The 25,296-nt window shown below is 44.0% G+C and overlaps 1 protein-coding gene across 2 annotated transcripts in view; it reads left to right on the top strand.

Annotated features, from left to right (window-relative positions):
- Nucleotides 1-25,296, top strand: part of GSK3B (glycogen synthase kinase 3 beta) — a 132,568-nt gene that overhangs the window by 39,317 nt on the left and 67,955 nt on the right. For both annotated transcript variants that reach the window (XM_084500476.1, XM_084500477.1), the window contains exon 2: nt 8,142-8,335. In XM_084500476.1, coding sequence (XP_084356602.1) covers nt 8,142-8,335 — 194 coding nt within the window. The remainder of the gene's footprint in view (nt 1-8,141; nt 8,336-25,296) is intronic.

Here is a 25,296-nt window from a genome sequence, read left to right as displayed (position 1 = left end):
CGGCGAGAAGCGAGCCTCCTGCTTCAGCACCTCACCGGGAGCTACTTTGGCCAAAGGCTCGCAGTTCATACCAGGTATGTAGAGGGGAAGATGGTCGGTCTTTGAGGAATTCCCAGAAGATGGGTGCCATTTGTCATTCCCGAAGCCTTTCAGGGCAGAGTGGGGAGGTTCGGAGCCTCTGCCAACGCTCTGAAAGCGCCTGGGAGTGGGCGCCCCGCGGCGGATTTACCGGGGCAGCCACTCTGGACGCTGCTGATAGACTTGTTGAGGGTCAACTGTTGAATGGCACGAGCAAGTGGGTAAACCCGATCCCTTTGTAACTTGGGGTTCTCCGGTGCCCTGTCAGGGCTCGGTTACAGGGGTGTTATAAGTTATTACGTGTCAGCTGAACCGCTCCGCTCGGCTTCGGCAAGTAGCCTTTGCTAAATCATGTTCCCTGATGATGTAAGAGGGCAGAACAACTAAAGGCAACGCCAAATTAAAAATCCTAGTCCTGTGTGCCTCGTGAGCTTAGTCTGAATTTCTCAGCTAGCTGTCCAGCAACGGGGTAGAGTGAGGCCATGGTCTGGTACCAGTCCCGTCGTGCTCTTTCCACATACTCCTTGTCCTCATGTCTCCGGTTGTGTGTAATCCCCGAGCTCTTTGGGGAAGGAATGACCTGACCTGAGATCATTAAAACAAATGCTGCTATCATCTCTTCAGCACTCGCTGCGTGATCGGTGGAATCACCTTATCTGCATTTCGAGTTGATTTATGGGGCTGTGGGACTGCTGTGGAGTGGGCTCGTCCGTGTGTGTGTGTGTGTGTGTGTGAGCTGGGTGGGGAGAGAAGAGAGCGGAGAGAGTGCCTCCTAAAAATAGCTCTCAGCGACTACGAGACCGCTTATGAAACGCCACCGGCAGCCAGTGTTTGGATTACCTTAATTGTATGGTTTCTGTGTGTTTTTTTTTCCAAAGCAGAAGTTTAAGTACAAGCATTCAGGTGAATGTTTTTGTTTAGTCGTGGGACAGATTTTTTTCTCTTAGTGCTGCTCCCTGAGATACTGGGTTTGGTTTTCCCAACCTTTTCCTCTCGTCCTTTTTATTTTCTCAGACGTTGTTCTGGATCAAGCTTATGCTGGGGATGACCACTACATCTGCACGGGCAGCGTTGTGCTCTGCTTGCCTTGGTTAAGGCCTAAAAGACGGCAGAAAGTAAACGCCTTTAGAGCTTAACATGACCTTGTCGTAGATGTTTAACAAGTCTATCACGTCGATGTTCCTGGAGCTGCTGAGTATCGTGCTATTTTTTAAAGGCTTGTTTACCATCTTCAGCGTTAAGCTTTCAAAGACAGTAAATTGAACGGCCCCTCTCTAACACCGTGTGGCTCCCTCTAAAGGGGGGCTTAAAGCTCCTGTGGCATCTGGGATGATTGAACTGAGAGGCAGTAAATCTGGATGCTGTTCCCTTAGTTAAATTTTAGGCTTTTAGCAGTGGGTAAATAACAGCAGAAAAACCGTCCCCGCATCTCAGCGGAGCTTTATGTGTTTATTACATCAAATGTAGATATATCAGGCACATCATTATCTATCCCCATTTCCTGGAAGTATCTTCAATTTCTTTCTGTTCGTTGTGACCTACTGACCTCAAAAAGGCACGAAACACAAAGATCAGTTGTTATACGCTTGTTCATTTTTTTTTTATAATATAATAAAATCACTCTGCCTTTCTGAGCTGTTACCACTTACTTTTTAGCAATGGCATCGTTTGTTTTACAGAGGCAGTGACTTCTACTGAGTGGTCATTTTTTCCTGTTCTCCAGCTGTTTCCTGCAGAAATGTTGCACTTGGTGCTTTGAATTTGCATGGCCACTCTAGAAGCTGTTGAGCAAAAATTTTACGGATGGACCAGCAGTTCCTTTGCACTGCATTACAGCTTTTGCCTCCTGGAAGGTTTTAAGATGAATTGACATCTAAAAGGTTTTGCTTAACATTAGATGCAAGTGGAGTGATTTTTTTTCCCTTCTCTCCTGTGTTTCCTGATAAAAGCGAAGGCAACTTTGAGTTCAGGATGGAGTGTTTCAAAAACCTTAGTGCCCTTTGCGGATCTTGTCAGCTGATACTGAAATTGATCCCGATTATTTGTCTCTGCGTTGAACAGAAGCGAATTGACACGTAATTAATCGTGGCTGTCACTTGGCCAATGACAATAAAGTAAAAGAACGACTTGTTTCACCTTTCATCGCTTGTCACTTAACTATGGTTTTCTTTAAACTGAAAGCAGATTTTGCCTGTTGTGGAAAGCAGCATATTTGGTATCGAGCAATGCCACTGTTGCCTTTGGGCTATGTAGGAAAATCTGGTTTATGTAAGCATTGAACCTTTCTGCCATTTTTCAGACGCAGAGAGTTCATCATCTTCATCCTCTCTGCGGCCTCTCCTACTTCAAGCCTACGAGTTGTGGCTCATCTATTTGGTAAACTTTAGAAAAGATCCCAATCTAAAATAAAACATCAAAGTCACAAAAATCACCATAACTTTCAGAATTTTTAGGAAAAAAAAAAAAGATTTCCTTATTACTTGACTTCTTCCCTTCCCAGTTCTATCCCAAATTCTTCTAATTTCTATTTCTAGGCATTACGTGTGCTGTCTTCCCCACCTACAGACCAGAGCCCTCGCTGAAATTTCCGTTCCTGAAGTGGGTAGCTTTTAGGGATAAACCATCATTCATCTTTCTCTCTGAGACTTAAACTGACTGAGCTCCAAGTAACGCAGCTTTCTGACCTCTTCTGAAAACGTTTGCAGCAGCTTTCTGAACCTCTGCTGTTTTTCAGTGATCACTTCTGAATTTTAGATACCAGAAGCCAGCACGCTCAAGCCCCAAATAGGGGGCAGATGACTGCACTCTCTGGGCCTAGTTTATCGTAATTTGATTAATAATCGTGCTTCTTTGCTTATACCCATTTATTTCGTTGTTAATGTAGGAGGTGCTAAGTCAGAAACCCTACAGGAGTGCTTTCTCATCAGTGCTCTTCTCGCTCTCTTCCAAACGAGCCTGTAATCTCTTGAAAATACGGAACCCAACAGTCTAATCTCCATAAACCACGTTACTGCTTCTGTGGTAATTATCAAAGGAGCTAACGTGGTACTTTGGAATTGTCGTCAAATTGATAGGACGGTAATTACCTGGGTCAGACCACTTGCCTTTGAAATCCTCCCGGTGTTGTGATCGCTTTCAAAAATCAACACCGCTCCTCAGCTCGCACTTCTGAAACCCTTGGATACAAATCGGGAGATTCTTCTGATCTTAAGTAACGTCTGATGATGGCTCTTTTATGACGGTGTTCAGTTTCAGTCAAGAAGTCAGATGACATTTCCTGTGCCAAAACCAGTATGCGCATTTACGGCATGCTTCTGCCTTCTCTGGGTGGTGATTGACGTGTGGGTTTTTGTTCGGGGTTTGACCTGAGCTATTTTTGCAATGCGGAGGTTTCCTTTTGTTTGGGGTAAATTTATTTTATTTATTTTTAAACGTATTTTAGGCTCCTTGCTTTGATTCCCCGAGTCTTTCTAATTCCGTCCTTGTAATTTTATTTCCATTCTCTGTTATCTCCCAGTAGGTAATGTTCATTCAGTTCACTGGTGGAAAAGGGGAACTGCCTAGTAAACCAGTTCATAAATTTTTGGATTTTGTCCCCTGCTCCCCCTCCCCTGGCTCTTAATGATTAACTTCTAGTGAAATTAATCTTTCAGAAAATTACATGAGGAATCCATGTTACTCATTCAAATTTACCTATTTATGTAGGAACAGTATAATCGTGGCACACAACTGCCAACTTGATCAGCTGCTCTTCGTTAATGAAGTTCCCCAAAATTTCCCTGACTGTGTGCAGGGGAATATTTAGAAAACTGTCATCTAGAGCTGTGTTTTCTGCTGGTTGTCATAGACTGCCATCCCCTTCTGCTCACTCGTTTCTCCATAGGTAGCTGTGACAGCAGCTGGTTGTTACCTGTTTCAGTTGGCAGGAGCTACGTCCAGCCGTGTAGGGTTTCCATGGAAGTAACTTGTCGACTGCATTCAACATTCAGCAAATAAAGGTGGAAGAGCACAGAGGAGCCTCAGACTCGGGGAGAAGTAATCAATAATCACTTGATATTGATACCTCCTTCATGGGAGGTGGCACTGAGAATTAAAACAGATCAATGAAGATATTTGAACGAAGTGGAGAGAGAGAGCTACATGACCTCAGATGCTCTAGAGAACACGTTGTAGGCCTTTCTTTTAGGATGTTAAGACCTAAAATCTAGGTAGCATAGAGTGGGATGACCTGTGTGCATGCTGGCAAGGAGGAACGTACCGAATGGAGGTGGGAAGGAAGAGGAGGTAGGTGAAGTCAACAGGAAGAGCAAATGGAGGAGTTTGTAGACAGCACAAAGGATTGAGGTTGCATTCAGAGTATGAAGAAGGTACATCCTATTCTTTGTTTCTGCCCTTCCAAACGTAAGAAAGAGGAGGAACAGGGTTTATATGTAGTTGAAAGAAGTAAAGAGTCATAGCTCTCCGACTGTAAGTGTGTTAACGTGCATTTGTACTGCTCAGTCAGAAGCTAAACAGCTGAAGGGATGTAGGGCAGACATAATTTTGGACTTTCTCCAGGCCCATTCATTAGCACGTATGGTGGGGGTTGTGATCAATAGCAAAGGAAGTCTTTCATGGCCTCCAAGGGTCGGAGTGCATTTTATTGACTGACAGCTACATTGAGGCTCTAGCGAAAAGTAGACGTGCTGTGCTCATGTAGACGGGTCAGCTTCGAGCTGGCGATAGGAACCTGCAGCTGGTGGGATATTTACGTGAGGAAATGCTTGTCCAGGAGTAGGATCCATTGTCTCACCTGGGTAAACATTTGCTGACGTGTTGTTTTTTTTGAGAACGTGCCCCTTGTTCCAAAACAACGTGAATGTTTCATTAAAATCACACCGATCCAAACTCATTTTGGTTTAACCGGTGCTTTGTGTGAACAGGACATGGAGCTGTGCTCAGCTTTGTTTGAGATTAATACTCCTCTTGAACAGGGTAAGTGGCATTGGCATTAAGTAAAACGATGGCTTGAGCCATGCTAAAGTTTCACCGAGATAGGGGAAAACAGAGCTGGCTCTGGTGCTTTAATAAACTGTAGTCTTGTGAGTGGAATATGTTTTTTTCTTCCCAGAATCTGATTAGTATTCCCTGCTCTCAAACCACTAACTTCACCTAATTCTTGTGGTTTGTCCTGTTTAGTAATCACGCGCTGGAAGATGGAAAGTGAGCTGGAAAGATCAGAGCATTTGGGAATTAAAACGTCTGGATTTTGTTTTCAGTTGCATCAGTCCTCGGGATTATCTTCTGTGTCGAGAACGCCGCTGAATGCTGATGTTCACATGTGCAGCATGAGAACAGCACGGGGAAGTGGTTTAAGGGTTTGGATGTATCGAGTGCAGATAGCAGTGTGCTAGCGACAGCTGTTTGTACTTGTGCTTCTATCCTGGGTGTTAAAAAGGTGCTTTTCTTAGCTGGTGGTTGTATGGTCACACCAGTCTGCTCTGTTGTTAGTGCCATCAGCACCAGAAGTCAGCTTCTTTTCGACAAACAGTAGTGAGTGCTCTCATGTGAGCTTGAAGAGCTGTGTAGTATTTAGCTGCTTGGTCCTCCCTTCCTTCCTTCCTTTAGTTTTTCAAGTCTGTGTTGCAGTTGTGTTGTAGACCTGCAAGCAAAGGTGGTGAGAGCTGTGTGTTGGACAGTGCCCATCTATCTACTGGGGCATGAGGTGAAAACTGTTGGGAGCCCTTAGGGTGTTTCTTGGTGGAAGGGGTGACAACAAAATGTTGGTTGGACGTGGGAAATGGAGAGAAACATCTGGGAGGCTTAATGCTCTGTAATGTGCTGGTAAAGAAACCAAGAGATTCTTGGTTTAGCCAATTCATTTCTTCAAGTTTTGTTAGGAGCTGTTTTCCCTTGTGCTTAAAGGAAATGCATTAAACCTGACTGACTTCTCACCAAAGCTCTGGAGATACTGGCCCGGCGGCAGCAGTGCCAGGTGGGGAAGAACCACCCAACATGGCCTCAGATGCAGGGTTTGCCCTTCTGGTCAAGGAGATCCCAAAGTGGCTCCCACCTCCAAAGAGTGCCCTTCGAGCAGCTCTGAGACTGAGCACTTCAGGTCTGGGCCAGAGACAAGTTTGGGTCTACCTCTAAGACCCCAGAAGCCTGATTTTGGGGATTTTTGGATGAGCCTCATCACCAGGAATCCCAAGACCCTGGCCTTGTGAGCAAGGCTGGAAAAAATAGGTGAGGAAGCAGGGAGGTTACCTTTCAGATGACGAGGATTGCTGCAGGAAAGCAGATGTCACCTATTTATGTGTGCTGAGTTAAAATGCTAATGACAGAAAGCCAGGCAAATAAAACGCAGGGCTGCTATCAGAATTGCACTTCCAACTTGTTTACAAAAAAAAAGAATTTTAATGTTCTTTCTTATGCTGGCTTCATTCCATGTATTCCTTACACTTATCAAAGAGGAGGGTGAATTTTCCACACAGCTTTATTCTGGTTCCCTTTATTCGCCTCTCTAAGCAGATGTTCATCTCTTCCTCCCCTCCCCCGTTTTTTTCTTTTTTGTTGTTGTTGTTTCTCTTTTTTCCCTCTTCAAACATGTAAATCTGCCTCTCACCTTCCTGTGGGTGTTTCTGGGGGAAGGGCTATACCTGCTGTGCATCGCTTGGCAAGTCGTCGTCACCCTTTGCAGTAATGTGCTTTACCGACTCTGAAATTTGCGTACTTGCTTCACGGAGCAATTAAATGCATAAAAACAAACAGTTTGCGAGGATCTGGAAGGTAACTCAGAGACGAGGAACAGTTAAATGGATCTCCTCCGGGTGGTCACCCCGTGTTTGAAGCTGGCAGCGTGCTGTTAGGAAAACCTTGGCTGAGGTTCAGCTGGGGCAAGCGCAGAGCGTTCGCTGCCGATAAGAGCAACCAGGTGTGGAAGTGGAAAGTGGACGGGGATTGGGCAGGCGGCGGCCCCGCGGAGAGGAGCTGAGCACACAAAAGGGGTCAGGAGTCAGCCAGGCTCTTGGCGTTGCAAAAGCTGCAAACATTGTGCCGGGGTGTTCAAACAAGCGTGTTGCAAGTCGGACGCGAGGAGGTAGGAGCTCGCTGGGCAGAGCTCAGGTAAGCTCCCCCCGGAGTGTCTCATTTTGGCTGCCCACGGTGCTGGGACAGCAGTAAAGGTGATGCGGGTAAAAAAAAATCAACTATCAGAAAATTCTTTCTCGAGGCATGAGCAGTGAAGACAGTCCCTGAGGAAGCCGTGGAAGGAAGCTTTCTCGATAAGCAGATGCGATGGGCACCTCAAGCACGGTTTACGCGGAGCTGGTGGATGCTTGCCGCGGATCAGCAGGTTCCTTCTGGCTTCTCTTTGCAGCCCTCTCTGAGCTGCAACCCGAGCTATCGGAGCCAAGGGACAATAAATACCGGCGTGCGCTTGCAAAATGGCCAAAACCTTGGTCCTATGGCAAACAAAACCAGACTTTGAACAAGAGGGCTTCTTTTCTGCAGGGCTGCAGGAGGCCAGCCCCCGTTTCACCTCGGGTGTCCCAGCCCCGTGAAAGGCTTTGCTTCTGCATGCACGCGAGCAGAAGCATTCCGCGTGGGTTGGTTTGTAGCACACTTTGTCACTGCTGCTGGCTTTTTTTCTCTTGCCGGGCGTGCGCCGGAATATCCCTTTGCTGCTCTGCAGGCTGCACAGGCAGTTTTGTTTCTTCAGTTACGGGAAAATACGGGGGAATGCTTGGTTCTGGTAATACGAAGAACGCCGCGTGTGACGCCACTTGTGTTAATCAGATGTAGAAATAAGTCCTTGTTCTGGTCGTGCAGCACGTTTTGTTGCTGAGCTGTTTGCATCTGGAAAGGAGTATTTCTGTTAATGATCTAAATGAAAAATTGTTGGCAACTGTGTCAAAAAACCCCAAACATGCTCAGTGTTTTCGATGTATTTTCACAGTTTTTTCTTCCTCTGTGATACTGAAATATACAGGCTGATTTAAATCTTTACCCTTTTCTGTATCATTCTTATTGGGGATCTTTCTTATGAATGTATTTTAATTATTTTCATATCTCTTGCTTCCCAGGAGACAAAGATGGCAGCAAAGTGACTACAGTAGTGGCAACTCCTGGACAAGGTCCAGACCGACCACAAGAAGTTAGCTACACAGACACCAAGGTGATTGGAAATGGATCTTTTGGTGTTGTGTATCAAGCCAAACTCTGTGATTCAGGAGAGCTTGTGGCCATTAAGAAAGTCCTGCAGGATAAAAGATTTAAGGTAAGAATATGCATAACTTCAGAATATTTTTCATGAATCTTATCTTGTTTTCCATTTCTTTGATGACAATCTTTTTGATTTTTTTAATTTGTTTTCATTGGAGCACATAAACACAAAATTTTCCAAGACCAAAGATTAAACAGATGGTTTCTGATAAAGGAATATAGTTTAACTTGAAATTCAGTGAGTCACTGCTGTTATTATTTGCATTAGTGCAAAACAGGAAGCTAAAAATCCTGATTTGATGCTGTGGTGCTGCTCCCTGGTTGCAGCCTATGCTCTTTAGACAATGAACTGGGGAAACAAGGGAAGAGCTTGTCTTATACTTACTTTTTTCTAGCTTATACTCTCCTCCAGTCATTAGTAATTAAGCTGCTGGAAGGAACGGAAGCCTTTGGGCTTTGTTCTTGGTTGTTGCATCTCTAAAGTAGAAGGTTGTACTTGAGTAAGCCAAGAAGTCTGCAGACCAAGAAGGTAACAAATACTGAGCTGAGGGCACTTTGGACTCAAGGAGAGTTACTTCCCTTTGTTATCTGATTGATAAATGTGATCTGTTGTAACAGCTTCCAGACTAGTGAATCTTTGTTCTAAATAATAAGTAGTTTTCCGAAAAGTCTCTCTCTGGGTGATACTTAAACCAAATAAAAGTTAAAGATCATTAGCAGCCTCATTGCTACTGTTACCTCCCCTGGTAGATGCTTGGTGTGCTTAACTGCTTTCCCTTATATCTAAGTAGCCAGCAGATAAACTTGTGCAAGAGTGAATGATAGCAAAGGTAACTGGTTTTACCCTCTGAAGTCAAAGGCACAGGTTTTAGCATCTGGAGGACACAGCTTTCATGACTACAGAAGCAAAAATTTTATAAATACTTCTGAAGGCTAGTGGATGACGTTTTTACTGTTTCCTTCACATTTCTCTCATATATACTTTTTTAATAACATTTAATGCCCAGCTAGCTTCACTGGTTGTGTTTGTAATTTGTGCCCTGTTTGGGTAGCAAAATCATTCTTTTGATGTGTTTTGAATTAACTAATGTATGCCTCTTCCTGGAGTCTTGAAATTGATGCTGTCACCACCACAGGCATCAGCATATCACAAATACATCAGCTAAAGTGTGGAAGAGGAAAGCTATTTTTAAATTAACCTCATCATGCGGCATTGTTTCACTTCTAATTGAGAGAGGTGTGTAAGGTTCTTGCATTGTTCTTCCATCTGTCAGATTTCTTTCCGGCTTGTTTTTATATGTTAGAGGCAATTAGTACTGGGGAAGTGTGCAGCATAGTGCAAGAGCAGATTATTTTATAGGAATGGAAAAGGTTGAAGAATAACACAAGCTCTAAACCTAGTCATGCTTAAAGGAGTTACTTGAGCTCTTCCCATTGTGTGGTTTTAGGTTAAAGGCCAGTACATTTCCCTTGCCATGGTGGATGACAGCTAGTGCTTTGGACCGCAATCTTTGATTTTATAGCTTTTTTAATCTCTGGACTTTGAGGTTGTGTAGGGTGTCAAAAAGATAATTAGGCCAAGCATTTTAGTTTCTGCCCATTAATTATCAATAACTCGTGATTTTTTTTAACGTCTAATACAGATTTATAAATGAATGTCTTTGGTTTTCTTTTAGTAGTTGATTCACATTTTGCTGTCTTACTGTTGTGCAGTGTTTCTTGAATTGATTAGGAAGAAGAAAGGGCGTGTTTTAAATATTAGCCTAACCGTACATCATCATGTACCTTTGCTTTCAGCTCCCTAGTTTTTCCCCATCATTCATCAGCGTAGTCCTCCCTTTTTTTTTTTTTTTTTTTTTTTTGACATTCTGATCTGGAAGTGCATGTTCTGTTGGCTGGAGGTGTGCATTCCTGCAGGTTGGATGAAAGCCTCTGCCTGGACAGATTTGGAAGCTGGAGAAGCGTATCTTATATCAAGAATAGCATACAGTTACTTCAGAGTATGCTACTCTTTGGGAACATCTGATCTAAGTTGTAAACGCTGGACTAAATATTTTGCCAGGGAACTGTGAATGCCTGGTGCCCATGGGGTTTGATCACATCTTAGAAGCAGACCAGCATTTCCATTCAGTTGTGGAGTGCACCTCAGCTGGGCTGTTGGTGCCTCGGCATGGCAGCCCGCGTTGTGGTCTCAGCTCTAATGCCTGGAGTTCCTTACGAAAGCTTCCACTTTGTTGTCATTGATGGACACCCCTGCTTCAATAGTCACGAGGAAAAACCCTGTTGTAGACAGTGGAAGGTTGGCAGTAGTTTGTTTGCCAGTTTTAAATCCCTTTTATCAGTTTCTGAGGGAAGAAGGGAAGCGCTTTAAGGATGCGTCTGCACTAGTCGCAGTGGTGGGCTATGTCCTGTCTTTCATAGACTAGTGCTGTAGATGTGTAAGAATAGGTCTTCATACAAAACATTGATAAAGACAGGTGCAGTTAAATTATTTGTAATCTTTGCAAGTGCTTTCATCCACACTTCCCTGCAGGTCCTTAACTGCCATAGTCTAATTGTGATGCTTGGGAGAAAAAAGCAGGTAGCATAAATTTTCTTGCACTGCTTTTGTTGGTATATTCTTTGGAACATTCTTCAGATAAGAGAGCAACGACTGACTCTTACTTCTACAAAAGTCAATAATAAAGCAGCAGGTGTTAGCACAGATAGGAAGTTCTTAGTCTGATTTTTGCTATTTCTGTGAATAGCAGCATGAACTGCTCGAAATATCTGCCTCTTGATGGAGATTAAGTACCTAAACTCTGCATATCTGGATTTCAGGTTTCTGCGTTAGTGCTAGGCTGTCACCCTCAAAATGATGTAGGATTATTAAGAACTCTCTTCACCTTTTCAGACAATCTAGGTTGGGCTTCACATTTCGTGGGCATGGACCTCAAGTCTGCAGTAAGAGAAAGCCACGTTCTGAACGAGAACCACTCACGCAGTGCAGCCTTTCAAGTCACTACTTAGGTCTAGCACTCAAACTACATCTGCCTCTGGCTTAGCTGACTGAATTTCTCAAGTAGGCAGCTCTTCCAGAGGTTGAGAGAACATCAAACTAGGTCCCTGTCAGTCCTGAAACATGAAGGCCTGTGTTGATAAAGCCACTGAATAGTAGTCAGTGCTCTTTCTTCTTTTCATCTGTGGGAATAATATATGTTGTTACCATTTACGTGTGTGGTTTTTTTTGTTAATTATGTAAAATTTCAACATTAAGCTGAGTCTTGCAGCCCACTAAAGCAGCAGGATGGAAAAATAAGTATATGTTGAGGTTCTGGTTTCTCTCTTTCTCTGCTGGATGTGTGTACTTCTGCGAGCTGTTTGAAATGCTTCTGAAAGAAAAACAGTTTTAGTTCAGTTCTGGCCTCAAATATATCAAGCTGCTAAGTATAAAAAGATCATTTTTCAAAGCACTCTGTATCCACTGTTTGTGTTAACTTAATTACAGCAACTTTGATCATAGCATCTCACATGAAGAATGTAAAACCACGAGGAAGAATTCTCATTTAAAAATGACTAAGTGTTTAGGTTCTTAAGTTGTGTTAACTTCTGAGGAGACTTCTCTGTTTAAAACATTAAAAAAAAACTAACATTGATCCAACTTTTAATAGGTTTTGTGTTTCTGCTTGTGGTTGAGGATGTCATTCTGTAGACATGCATGCACAAAAATGCGGACCTGTTGACTAATGAGATTTGTATCTTTTGCTCTCAGGATCCCAGTGGTTAACAGGCCGCTGTGAGTCCAGCTTCAAATCAAGTTTAATTGGTTCCCCTCCTGGCTACCCTCCCTGGCTCACTTCTTGGCTCTCCGTTATCCTTGGCTGTTTAAGATACAGCAGATAGCAGCGGTGCATTGGAAAATATGCTGCATTTTCTGAGGGCCTCAGTCTACTAAGGTCACTGCTAATGCAGTTGATCTCTCTTGACAAGGGTTGTGCACGGTGATCTGATCGAGTTAAAACAAGCCTTTTCTGTGGTCTGTAAGCCTGGGCTGCAGACAGTCCTGTCTACAGGCTGACGAACGAGGGCTTGACAGCCAGCTCCCTGATACTCGTTGGGAAACCCAGTTGGGAAGTTTTAAAGGAAGAGAGATCATCTCTCAGTGCGGGTTTGGTCACCCTTTGTCAGTCAGGTTCAGACAGGATGCATGAAGCATCTTCCCTTTTTAATATTTTAGCAAGTCCTGCTCCTATGCATTGCAGCTCTGCCATGAGAACATGAATTGTATAGCTGAAGAGAAGCAATCTTTGCTCCTGAAACTTGAGATACCATGTAGGGCTCCAACTTGCTTCATCTGTATGTGCCAGAGCTGCCGACCCTTTCCAGCACACGGTGTTAGGGTGAAGTACTTCATGCCTTTCTAGGAACTGGGACGTGATCACAAGTTGTAGAACGGACGCTGTCTTCATCTTCAGTCAGTTCAACTCACAAATTAGGGTAAAACACAACAAACACAACGTAGAGGTTGGACCTGCTCTGGTGTCCTCGTGATCATTTTTCTCAGTGACCTCTTGTCATGTGCCTAGGTTTCCACGGAATTAAAGGTGGTGCTTTTCTTTTTTTTGTGTTAATTTGTGTGTGAGCCAGTCTAGCACTCCCATTTCTCCATCTAAAGACTGCTGAATATTTAAACATTAATCTGAAGGCCTTCTCTCAACAGAATATTTTTTTTAATTTACACAATCTCATTTCCAAAGACCTTCCCAGTTTAAGTTGGAAGCATCCATGTGATGAAAAGTCACCAAGGGAAGACATGGTGATGAAAAATAATAACATTTAAACACCTTTCTTCTAAGTCTTTGAGGACGTGCACATCTTAGCTACTTTGAAGATCTGAGGAATAATGAATCACTGTTCCTAAGACCATTATGGAGGTGGCACTTCTAAATGGATGCCTTAATTTTGTTGTTAAGTAGCTGGAAAGAGCACTGTGAACAACAGTTCACTCTTCTGACTACTTTAACATGATGTCTTCTGTTTGTACCACAAGGGGGGAAAGGAAGGCTGTAAATATTTTCCTGTGACATTAGCTAATATTACAAACGTCTGTAAAAGTGGCAGAAGGAAGATAATTGAGCTTGACTGGAAGCCTTTGCAAAACTATCCCTCGAGCCCTTCCTATCCCCATCTGAAGGGTTGCAGTCCCTCTTGAAGACTGGGGCCATCAGATAGGATTTGCAGAATCAGAGATGCCTGGGCATGTGTTCAGGATGTTTTCCCATGTTCTGAAGAGCTGGAGGGCTGTGCTCAGTTCCAGAGGGTTTCTTCAAGTCTGTACTTTAACCCTTGTATGGAGGCCAAATTTGTAGCTGTAGTCCAGCTTGCTTTAGCCAGGTGAGCAGAGATGTTGACCAAGATAACAGCATTTCTTACAGCAGTGCTGGATCTGGCTCTTGAAAGCTAGCTTATCTGAGCTGATTCTGCTATTTGGCTGTAATTGTGGTTGCATTACTTTCTGCATTGCTTTCTTGTTCACAGTGCACTGAAGAGGCTGGATAGGATCTAAACGCTCGCTCACGACTTTGTATTTCAGTCCATTTTCCAATTTTCACACACACCGAGTGTTGCTAGCAAAAACAAGAACCTGTTTGTACCCTGCCTTCGGCAAGTTTTTGAAGTCAAAAAGTGAGCAGTGTACTGCTCCTTGTATGGCCAGGGATGTTCCAGCTGATGCTCTTGTGGCCCTAAGAGGCCTCAGAAGCATCTCCTTCAGTAGGTGTTGTATTGAAGTCTGTATCATAAAATTATTTGTAGTTGTGTTCAGACTGTTGCTACAAATGTTTTCTAAGCTGGCAAATGAATTGGATGTGTAGTAGGTGTTGAGGCAAGATAGGTGTTGAGTTTGGCACATGGAGATGAATTGGAGTTTGGATGAAGGGCACTGATGCTGCTCTGGGAAGGCAGCATCAGCCAGCTGCAGTTTCCCTGGCGGAAGAGAAGGAAGGGTTCTTCATCTGTAGACGTGGTTGTGTGTCCGTGTAGAAATGTGTATTCAGGTGGAAACCCATACGAGGAGAGAGAGATCTGCCATGAGAATGTGTTCTTTGAGAAGGGAGGAGTTAACCCTCAAAGGATAGGTGGTGGTGGTTTTCTTCCCTCCACTTTATGGATGCTAGCATGAAGCATCTCTGTGGATACACCCTGCAGTTCATACCCTGCATTTATTTTGGATTTTGAACTTTTCTATTTCCACAATTTTTCCTGTGTCGTTCCTGAGACTAGGGCCAAAGGCACGATTTAAAACGAGATAGTCATTTGAGGTCAGCTTTCTACCCTCTCTTCCACACCTATTCCATATCTTGAGATCAAATGTAAACCTATCTGTCCTTATGCTGACCAAAAAAAGGTTATTAAGACATATTAGCTTTTTATAAAGTCTTTTACCTCATGGTCCAGATACTTTATGCAGCTGCTGTAGTTATGATTGTGGGTTTTTTATTGTCTCCTGTGTCTAACAAAGGAAGTGGGTTTATAAGTCTGTTGTTCATTAAATATATATATATATATATGTATGTATATATACTCCATGAAATATATATTCCATAAAATTTATATATATTCTGTGAAGTGTATGTATAATGTGTATATATGCATGTGTGCATATACGTGTGTGTATTCTATATATATAAAATACATTATATATTATACACACACACGTGTATGTATATATTCTTAAATTAAGCTGGAGACTGCCTTGAGACAGAGAGGTTAAAAAAAGATGAAAAATACCACAGTCAGGATGCTGCACTGAAATCATGAGACTGAGAGCGGAGATTAAAGTTTAAAAGAATTCCAAGCGCATTAAGGTATGGAAACGTGTAGTTTCAAGCTTAGAAATAGCTGTAACCCTGCCACGTGCTGACAGCATGCCATAGCTATGTGGCTGCAGTTAAAGATGCTTCAAAATGCCCGATCTCGGTCACTTTAAATTCCATTCTGCAAGACACTTTGTCCTTTCCAACCATGCTGCTTAAGTGCCTGAGAAGGAGTGGTACGGGAGCTTTGTTCAGGGCACGTGTTCGTAGGTAGCCAAGGTGAAAGGGGACTTCATAAATCCCTGGGGTTTGGGTGCCGGAATGGTGTTCAAAAGCAGTTGTAAAATACGTACGTCTCTCCCGTGTGCGTATGGAAACGATCTGTGATGGCCTTTCAGGTCTACCACCATGAATACTCTGCACCTCTCCTTCTGAAGTTGAGTGATTCACTGCTGCTCGTGGTTTCATCTAAATTCAGAGCTATTTTTTTTCCTCCTTGCCGTTCCAGCTAAGACAACAAGGCGGGGTGGAGGCATGCGTAATGCTCCCGAGGGCTGGATAGCGCTGCTGTTGTGCAGAGCTCGGGTATTAGAGCCGACGTGGGGTGGAAACGGTGTCCCAGGGGGAACCTTCTACACCTGTCTCCCAGTTGAGAAGAAAAGTATTTTGTAGGATATAAATAGAGGATTAGCTGATCCTCGTCGAGATCAAAACGGTGCTTTTGAGACCGCTTAGATGTTTGGTGCATGCAGTTACTTGAAGGCTTTGTATTGTGCCATTGTGTATTCTCTCTCAGAAGTCACGCAGCGTGAGATTGCCTGGTCGCAGAAGATTTAGCTTAAACGCTTTCCACCTCCAGCCGTGTTACGTACCTGTGGCTCTCACTTGCTGACTTCCATTCTTATTTGGTTAGATTATCTTTGGTGCAACGTGCCCTTCTTAAGGTGTGATTGGAGTATGTTGTCTTTTTCTCCAATGAATACAGATTTTTACCTTTCAAATACCAGGCTACTAGCTCAGGCTGCAGCAAACCATCCCTTTTGAACCCAGTACTTATTTGTTCCAGTATTCTACTGTGCTAACTGTATGCTTTATGGGGTAAAAGGGAGTAAAAACTGATGAAACGTGGAGACAGGAAGGACAGAAGAGACCCACCTCTTCTGAAGAGACCCGGTGGAGGTTTTCTCAAGGAAGGAAATGGGACAGACCTTCTTGTGCATGGAGCTCCCAGGCCTCTGAGCTACAACCCCTAGCACTATCTGCTAGCTCAGCACATTCGGCTTTACTTAAAACCTTGTAAATGAGCTGTCTTTTATCCCTAGGTCCCTCCTTGAAGAGGGATAACACAAATTCAGCAAATAAAACGAGGAGGGTTTCAGGAAACTGGAAATCTGAATAATTTGTGATTGCCACTTTGTTTTCTTGCGTAGATCTGACATTTTAGAGCAAACCAACGTGCTCCCCCTAAGAAGCTTTAGAAGCTTTAGGGGTCTTGTAGCAAAGGAAATGCTCACCAGTTACTAAAGGCAATAGGCAGTGCCCACTGCTGCTCTGGAAAGTTAGCACCAAGCCACGAGAAAATAATGAAAGGAAGCTATTTTAAATGTTTTGTCAGGCCTCTGTAATGCAGAGACAGAGGCGCTTCAGACTCTGTAGGGCATATTCTGGAATTAGCAACACTGCCAGTTTTTCCTGTGACTTGGATGCTTCCTGTTCCTGGGTACGACTGAGAAGATGAGATGTGAGTGACAAACAGGCTTATTTTTAGGCTGCGTGATACAAGGAATCACTTTTCTGCTATTTTACGTAGGGCTTTTTTGAGGAAAGTTTTCTGTCCTTCTGAGGTCATTCCTGCGTGTTTTCTGTCGGCATTGTGCAGGGAAGTTTGGCAAGTCCAAGGCTAAATTTAAGGATGAGAGAGACAATGAGGTTTTGTTGGACGGCCTTGACTTCTGTATGATCTACTGCAGGAAGTTAAGCTGGGTCTGAATTTTATTTGAAGGACTTTGTAAGATTAGGGTCATGTAGTAACCCAAAATAAGAAATAACTCATGGAAAGATGATGAGAAACTTACTCCACTAAGGAAAGTCCTATTTATTGATGCTTTTGTGTTGCGTTGATACTTGTTTTAAAATACAGGGAGTGATGCCAGTAAAGAGGTGGTCATGAATTCATACTGTTTTTTGGGCAGGTGAAAAGAAGGTTCCCACTCAAAATCCATTTCTGCTTCTTCAGAGTGAGATTCGAGGTGTGGCGTATCATATTTTTAAATGCATGTTACAAACCCTTAACTAAGTAGAACTCAGTCTCCTTTCTTCAGGGTGGGTTTTTGTTTGTGGAGCCTGGAAGAGTGAACTGGGATGAGTAACCAAGGCTCCTATATGTGTCATGATGCAAATACCCGGGCTATACACATCTATATTCCCTAGTTCTTCTAAAATTTGAAGCCCAGCCTAATTGTTACAGACCCAACAAAGGTGTTCATTCCACCTCTTGGTTTGTGATGTTCCTTTGAAAGCCTGGGCCTGGTGATTAGGGTGCTGAGTACTCAGCTCACCAGTCAAAATACAAACAGCCCGGCTGAGTCACTGCAGCATAACAATGCATATGTAAAAGAACAGCTGGATCTGATTTTGATTTTTTAATTCGAGAGGCACTCTGATGTCAGAGAGCTAGATTGTACTTCCCTTCCCTTTTTTTTCCCCTCTAAATTTCTCCAGTTGAGGAGGACAGACTATCTGACTCGATGTCTTTTTAAGATTCATCTGCTTCTGTGTTTACTCATTTGAAGATACGTCTGAGGATCTGTTCATCAGACCGAGCTCGCTGGCCCTTGTGCATTCATTTGAGTGTAATGTCACCAGAAAACTGACTCATAAAGGTTGTACCAAGTTTTTTGGACTCGAAAACAGGCACCTCATTGATACTAGACAGCTGTAACAGTGCAAGCATGGTGACTGATTGTAAATGAAAGTTAGTAAGAAGCAAGTGTGCAAGCATGGAAATTGGCACAGGAAAGTTTGCTGCTCCAAAACCTACTGCGTGGGCTAAGTATTGGTAGGAGGATTCGGTTCAACGTTGTGCATGGATGTACTTGTTTCTCCTTTCTGACCTTGAGCAACTGTGTGAGCACATTTCAGATCGAGTCTGACCGGGAGCAACAGGATGTAGAGCAGGGAATCTGAGGTGAGCCCAAATTTCTGAACAATTCCTAAGGACAAATACTTACTGCTTTCCTTTGCGGTGCTCTGCTGGATGTATTTTTTAAAATAGTGAGCAATTCTGAGTTATAAAATTACAAGGTGGTAAGAGCTGATAATTTATAGTTAAGGCAATGACATAATGTATTTTAAACCTACAGATTTTATATACATACATATATATATGTGTGTGTGCTTTATTATTTTTAGGTTAGATTCTTCTGTCAGTGCAACATCACAGTAAACTGTACTAGAATTACATTTCTGAGAGACCTGAGGCTTCCTTGATTACACGAGGGGTATTAACGCTCTTCAGTTGTCATTTAGGTACCTGCAGAAAGCAACAGCATGAGAGCACAGGAAATAAAAATGCTCTTTCCCCAGAGCGCTAGAAACCACAGTAGGTGATTGGAGTCAGCATTTGAAGAGCCAGAGCAAATAGTCAAGGACTTGGTACAATGCATGCTTTTTTCTTTTTTTTTTCTGAAAAGTCAACATAACTTGGGAAAGGGCAGAAAAGGACGTGGTTTGCAGATAATATGATTGATTTCCTCATAGGCAATGACTCTGCATCTGTAACAGTGCATAACAGGCATAAAGGTTAGCTGCTTGCACACGGGGCTAACAGGTCTAGTAGGACAAGAAAATAGTATGAGATACTGGAAAACTAGGGCAAGCTGAGGGTTGCCTGGAGTGTCGGAGGCACAACAGGCTCTGTGGACTCGTTGAGCAATTTTTTTTTTGTGGCAGCACGAAGGCCATCAATTAACAGGAAGGATAAGCAGTGCAAGGACTCTTGCTTTGGGTTCACCTGATGAGTATCTCTGGGAAAGGGTCCGCCTTGCTGCTGAGAACATCCCGTCCCCAGCACGTGTGCACTGTGCTGGGTGCAGGCAGTGTAGAAAGGCCCTTCCTGGCGGAGCGCTGGGCTGTGGCATCCTGCCCTACTGGCTCGTCCACATGGATCTTCGTAGAGGTAATGAATCCGTAGGTGACTTGGTGAGTAGATTATGTGCTTTCACGGGGAATTAAGTTCAAGTGAGACCTCTCTGAATTCAGTTGTCCACCTAAACCGGTTGACAGCTTACCTTACCTTCAAGATTTATTTGAATTAGGTTGTCCCAAACAATCATAACACACAATATGGTGGCTGCGCCCTTATCCGACCTTGTGTGCTGCAAACACTAGCGTGTGTTGGGAGCAGTGCTGTCTTGTCCACGTAAATAGGTAGTGCCACATCTTCAGAGCAAAGCAGCTTTTACTGAAGAGTCTCAGGGCTCTATTTTGCCTGGAGCTTGGTTTTAAAAATCGTGGAAAAGTTCAATGTGCAGGGATGGGGTGAAGAAACAAACCTTAGGCACAGTCCTGCTTCAGTGAGGCAGCTGATAGTGTTTGTTCTCATCTGCAGTGACCACGTTGCTGCCTAATGCTGCTATCAGGAGGGGCTATCCTGAGACAGCTTTTAGCAGCAAAGTTCTCTGCTCTGGCTGTGAAGAACAATATTGCAAGCCTTGCTCCCGTGACTGTCCATCTAGAGGCAACCTCTAGGCAGTTAAAGTTGCTGGCACTTGATCTTTGGTCTCTTTGCTTCTGATAACCAAGAGACTCTTCCAGAGCATGCTCATGCTTGAGCACCAACTTCTAGCAGCTGCAGCGCCTATGACATAAGGTATTGTCAAGTAGAAGATATCTTAAGTTTCTTAAAAAATGGATTAAATTCCTGCTTTCTGGGCAAGGGGGCTTCATATCTTCCTCGCTTTTAACTCACAATTATAAATAGTCCATGAAATACAATAAAACAAAATCTTAGAGGGACTTTGAGACAAGTGATGTTTACATTGGATGGTAGTTATTTTTTGGAGGCCAATTCTGTAATTTTTCAAAACCCTCAGAACTGTATTTTAAAACGTTCCAGGAGAATACACATAAAACATTATGGAGCAAGTTTAATTTTTCTAGCTCATAAAACTGTCAATAGAAAGCGTTTGGTACAGGAGTGGGTAGGGGAGCACTTGTATCAACTTGTAGAAGCTTTTCTCTTGCCCAGTGGAAGCAATTCAGGAGAAATTTCAGCTTCTCAGGAGCAGCATAGGGCCCATCTCCATACACACTAGGTTCACCTTTCTGTGTGGCAGCTCTCCTTCATTATCACTGGATAAAAATTACGATCTTCCTGAGCCTAGGAAGAGGAGGATAGTACAAGAGATGGGCTCGTGCAGGTCCCATCACTTTACCCAGGTAGGTGTTTCAGGCTGGCTTTGAAGACAGCTGGTTTTCAGGAAAATGTTGTAACTTGTGCACATCCCCATTGGTCTGTACTGCCTTGGAAACCTGCACAGTGCTTTCTAGATCAAGTAAAGACTTGCCCATGCCAGGTAGCTTGTGGGAGGTACTGATGCAGATGGAAGTCAGTGCATTTTTTGTGATTTCTCATACAGTTATTGAGTAACACCCACACTCTAGTTTTAAGGGGAGCCTCTTCCAGTGCCTCACCACCCTCACAGTAAAGAATTCTTCCTAACATCCAATCTACATCTCCCCTTTTTTAGTTTAAAACCATTCCCTATCGTTACCTGCCCAAGTGCTCCCCATCTTTTTTATAAGCCCCCTTTAAGTATTGAAAGGCTGCAATGAGGTCTCTTTAGACCATTTTCTTCAGGCTGAACACCACCAGCTCTCTCAGCCTGCCTTCACAGGAGAGGTGCTCCAGCCCTCTGAGCATCCTTGTGGCCTTCCTCTGGCCCCGCTTCAACAGGCCCAGAGTGAGTTTTGCTGTTAGTAATCTAAACGCTAATGCTGTGGGTATGAAGGGTAACATGTCAAGCAGAGAGTTTCTCTTGAAGAATAAAGTTTCAGCATGGAGATATGGAGCTGCACTATTGCATTTGGAACTGAACATCACTATTTTTTGATTATCTTCAGTGCTTCCTGTAATCGTAGCTGGTAGCTGAAGAACTTTGTGTTTACCCTTTCCAGTCATCCTCTTTCTGAATGAGTTTTGTCATGCTTAGGTGTACCATAGGATTGCTAAGACAGGAAGGACTTCCCTGTAGAGTGAATCACTGTTGGATGCCCTCCCTCGGTGGAGCGTTGTGATCTTGCAGCTGGCATATAACAGTCCTTAAAAGACTTCTGGTTTCACTGGAAGCTATCACAAGTGATCAGGAGATGCTTGGTAGTTTTTTCAGGGTTTTGCTTCAGAAACTTAATCTGAGAGAAGCAGTGGGCCTAGCTTGTTTTGCAGCTGGATGTCACCAAGCTCCACGCTCCTTGTACCTCTGAGTATATCTAGCTTTTTGAATACAGTGCAGAAATACTTCATGACTTTTTCCACTTACTCAAAACTGTGTGTTTTCTATCTGACTTTGAATTTTGAGCAAATAAAAAGTTCGTGGTTAAGGAAAACGAGCAGGGCAGCTGGTGAGAAATGTGTAGCATGGTAGGGACGTTTGCCTTGCCTAGACAAGCCAGTCTAATATGGTTACCTGTGGTGTTTGCAAGATATCTTGGGCCAGGACAGGCGCCCTGTCTGTCTTGGTTGTCTCATGTTCAGTTTCCTGATGTGATAGCTAAAATACGATCAATGGGATTTTTTTTCCCATCTGTTTGTGTAATGGATACAGGATGATTTTGGCTTTTTGGAGTAGGTGTAAACGTCTGTGCTCCTATCGATCTCTCTCACGTATATTTGATTGTTCAGTGCTTCAGAATACGGGGCTGGGCAGAGTAAAACATACGCTGTGGCTTCCTGGAAAAACACACTTGTGTGGATTGTTCTGTATGCTACAGGTAAATCCAAGTGAATTTTTCACAGTGCAGCATTATGAAGTGCCAAGACTGAGAGAAGACCATCCTTGCTGTTCCTGCAGTTCACTGACTTACTCATCACAGAGCTTTTCCCTTCTGTAACCAGTGAGGCAAGGGTCTGGAAGATGAGCCTCCTCTCCTTACCCAGCACCAGTTCGTCCCCGCAGCACCTCGTTTCTACATGGGAGACCTGCAGGCAGTCACCTAGCAGAGGCTAGATCACGTGTATGCGTAAGGGTTGGGATGAGGTGGTGCAATACAATATCAAAAGCAGGGAGCAAATGATTGTCCCCTGAAAATGAAAAACGAGATCTTAGAGTGGGAAGTACACGGCAGCAAGGTCAGTGCAGGGTTTTGCAACTTGCACTGCTGATAACAGCGGATTTTTTAGTGAAGTTACCTCATGAGAATCTCCTCTTATGTTGTAGGATAAACACGAGAGGATGCATTGTCCATTGAAAAGGTGGCAGGTGGTTTAGGAAACACTTCCCTACATGATTGGTGTGACTGACCATTGCACAACATCACAATGTTATCAAGGCTCTGTGCTTCGCAAATACATTTTTGAAAATAGGTAACAGGCATCATATGGGAAGTTAAACATCAGTGCCTTCAGGTTTTTGGGTCCCAGGTGACTGGGAACTACTTCTTAGAGTCTTCCTTGGAAGCATCAGATCTGATAGGTGGTGTTGATGTGGTGCCCAGGTTGTCTTTGTTTCCTCAGCCTCTTATCAGCGAGGCCAGCCAGCGGAGGCCTGACAGACCAGGAGATGAAGGCCCAGCAGGTGGGATGAGCCTGGGGCTCGTCTCCTGCCCTGCCACAGCTTGCAGCCCGCTGTCAGCGCCGAGCTCGCCGTGTGGGAAGCGTGGAGCTGGTGAGTCAGGCGGCGTCTGACGCGCCGCGCGCTCCCCGGCCTGGCCGCAGGGCAGGGACCTGGGCGTGGGGAGCCGGAGCGGCTGCCGGCCGTGAATCAGGGCCTGTAGGCTGCCCGGCCCTTGCAACACGCCGCTCAGACGTGGCTTGTGACACTCGCCCCGGGGCAGGCTTAAATTCGGAGCCTCCTCCTCACGCTCAGGAGGAAGGGAAGCAGCCGAGCCGATCGACTTCCTGCCTTTGTTGCTCCGGCTCCCTGGACCTGGCCCTTGGGGGGTTTTGAACTTGGGTTCCCATCAGGTGATGGTGTAGGAAGCGTGCTGCTCCACATTTGGAGAGATGGGGCAAAGCATTTCACAGAATCACAAAATTTCTAGGTTGGAAGAGACCTCAAGATCATCGAGTCCAACCTCTGACCTAACGCTAACAGTCCCCACTAAACCATATCCCTAAGCTCTACATCTAAACGTCTTTTGAAGACTTCCAGGGATGGTGACTCCACCACTTCCCTGGGCAGCCTGTTACAATGCCTCACAACCCTTTCGGTAAAGAAGTTCTTCCTAACATCCAACCTAAAATTCCCCTGGCGAATTTCTACCTGCTCCTTGCTTTCTGTGTAGTGCACAGTGGCGAATCTACCTGTGGCAACTTCTAACTCTTCTTATAAAAAGCATGCTTTGCTACGCAAGTAGTCACCGAAAGCTATTCCTCTTCTCCGTACTGCCTCTTTTAGGGGAATTTAGACTAGAAGTGAATGCGAAGGTTTCCTAATATTTGCATTTCGGTGCCGCGCTGCCCTTTCACCCAAGGAAATGATTTCTTGAAAAACGCGACAGCTGGAAGGGTGCTAGTGCTGACGCAGGGGGAAAAAAAAAAAAAATCCAAAGCCAGAAATCTGACAAAAATCTGACAACCCATTTTTACCAAACGTGAACGCTAACTCGTCTACGAGCTTGTAGTGGATTTGTACTTTGACATAGTTGGCTTTCTCTTTGACGTGATAGATCTCTCGCATCCAGCAAAAGGTCAACCCATGGAATTGTTTCACAGCTACAGGAGGAAAGTGCTGCTGCTGTTTAGGATGAAAAATACATATTTGAGGAAGCTTGAATTGCTTTTGTATATAAAACTATGAAGTTTTGAAATGGTCCTATATACACATTGCTGCTGTCTAAGATTTGGTAGGGTGTGTATTATCTTAGGCACGCTTATCTCACACCTGATACTCACGGGTGGAGGTTTAAAATATAGCAGTAACAAGTGCCGGGGCTTGCTGATGACCAATTCACCAAATGAGGAGCTGGGGAACCCTCCAGGAGTTTGGGAGAAGAGCTGTTTTGTGTATGTGTGTGAGGCACAGGCTCTTAAGTCCCTGTTTTAGGTTCAGTGCTGGAGCGGTGACCTGGTTTCCCCCCGGAGGAGGAGCTGCCCAGTCTCCCTTTGAGTTGAGCGGCGAGTGGTTAACCTTTCCAAAGCTCGGTCATCTGGGAGCTCATTATTAAGACTCGCGCTTCTGAAAGATTTAATTCTGCTTGGCAAATAATCATCTGAAGGCAGCTAATTCCACTCACCAGTTAAACTCCCTCTCTGCTTGCAGCTCGGTCTTCACCCCTTGCTTCCCGTTCTTGCATCCTTGGGTTTGGATGCTTCCTCCAAGTTCTTAGGGAGTCAGAAACTTTCATTTGGGTTGAAGTTTAAAACCCCTAATCACTTCTAATATCAAGCATCTTCTGCTGTGTAGAAATAGTCTGAGACAAAGAACACGTAAACACTGGAGGCAGCACTTACCTGTTCCCAAAAAAATAAAAAAAAAACAACGACCATGCGAATTTTTTTGTTTTGCAAGTCCTTTGCAATCTGTTTGCATGCAGCGTCTGCTGCATCATAGGTAAGCGAAGGCCAAGAGTAATAAAACGTTTCATTAATGTTTAATAGCATAGTGATTAGCAACTCAGCAAATGTCTTATGCCCGTGGGAGATTGAAACTTATTTGATTAATAGATTAATTGCAACCTGTTCCGGTTGTGATTGCAGGTGTAACTTGCTGTGGATGTTGCAGACTCCCTGAGGACTGATGGTATAGGCATGCTTTACGTTTTGTTTCTTCTCCTAGTTGAAGAGTTAAAAATCAAAATATGAGAAAAATCCGCGACCTGCTCCTATGAAAGGAAGATGATTTTTACTGTCAGTTTTTCAACAAGAGTTGCTCTGTGCTATCTCAGAAAAAGGATGGCTATTATCCCTGAAAGCATAGGGCTGCCTTTCAGAAAGTGCGCTCTCTTTCAATTATTCTCCTTCCTGCACTTTCTTATTTCAGTGTTATAATGGGCTTGAACCAGC

Source organism: Aythya ferina, assembly GCF_964211825.1.
Source record: "Aythya ferina genome assembly, chromosome: 1".
Taxonomy (NCBI): domain Eukaryota; kingdom Metazoa; phylum Chordata; class Aves; order Anseriformes; family Anatidae; genus Aythya; species Aythya ferina.
This window is presented reverse-complemented; position numbering and strand designations above follow the sequence as displayed.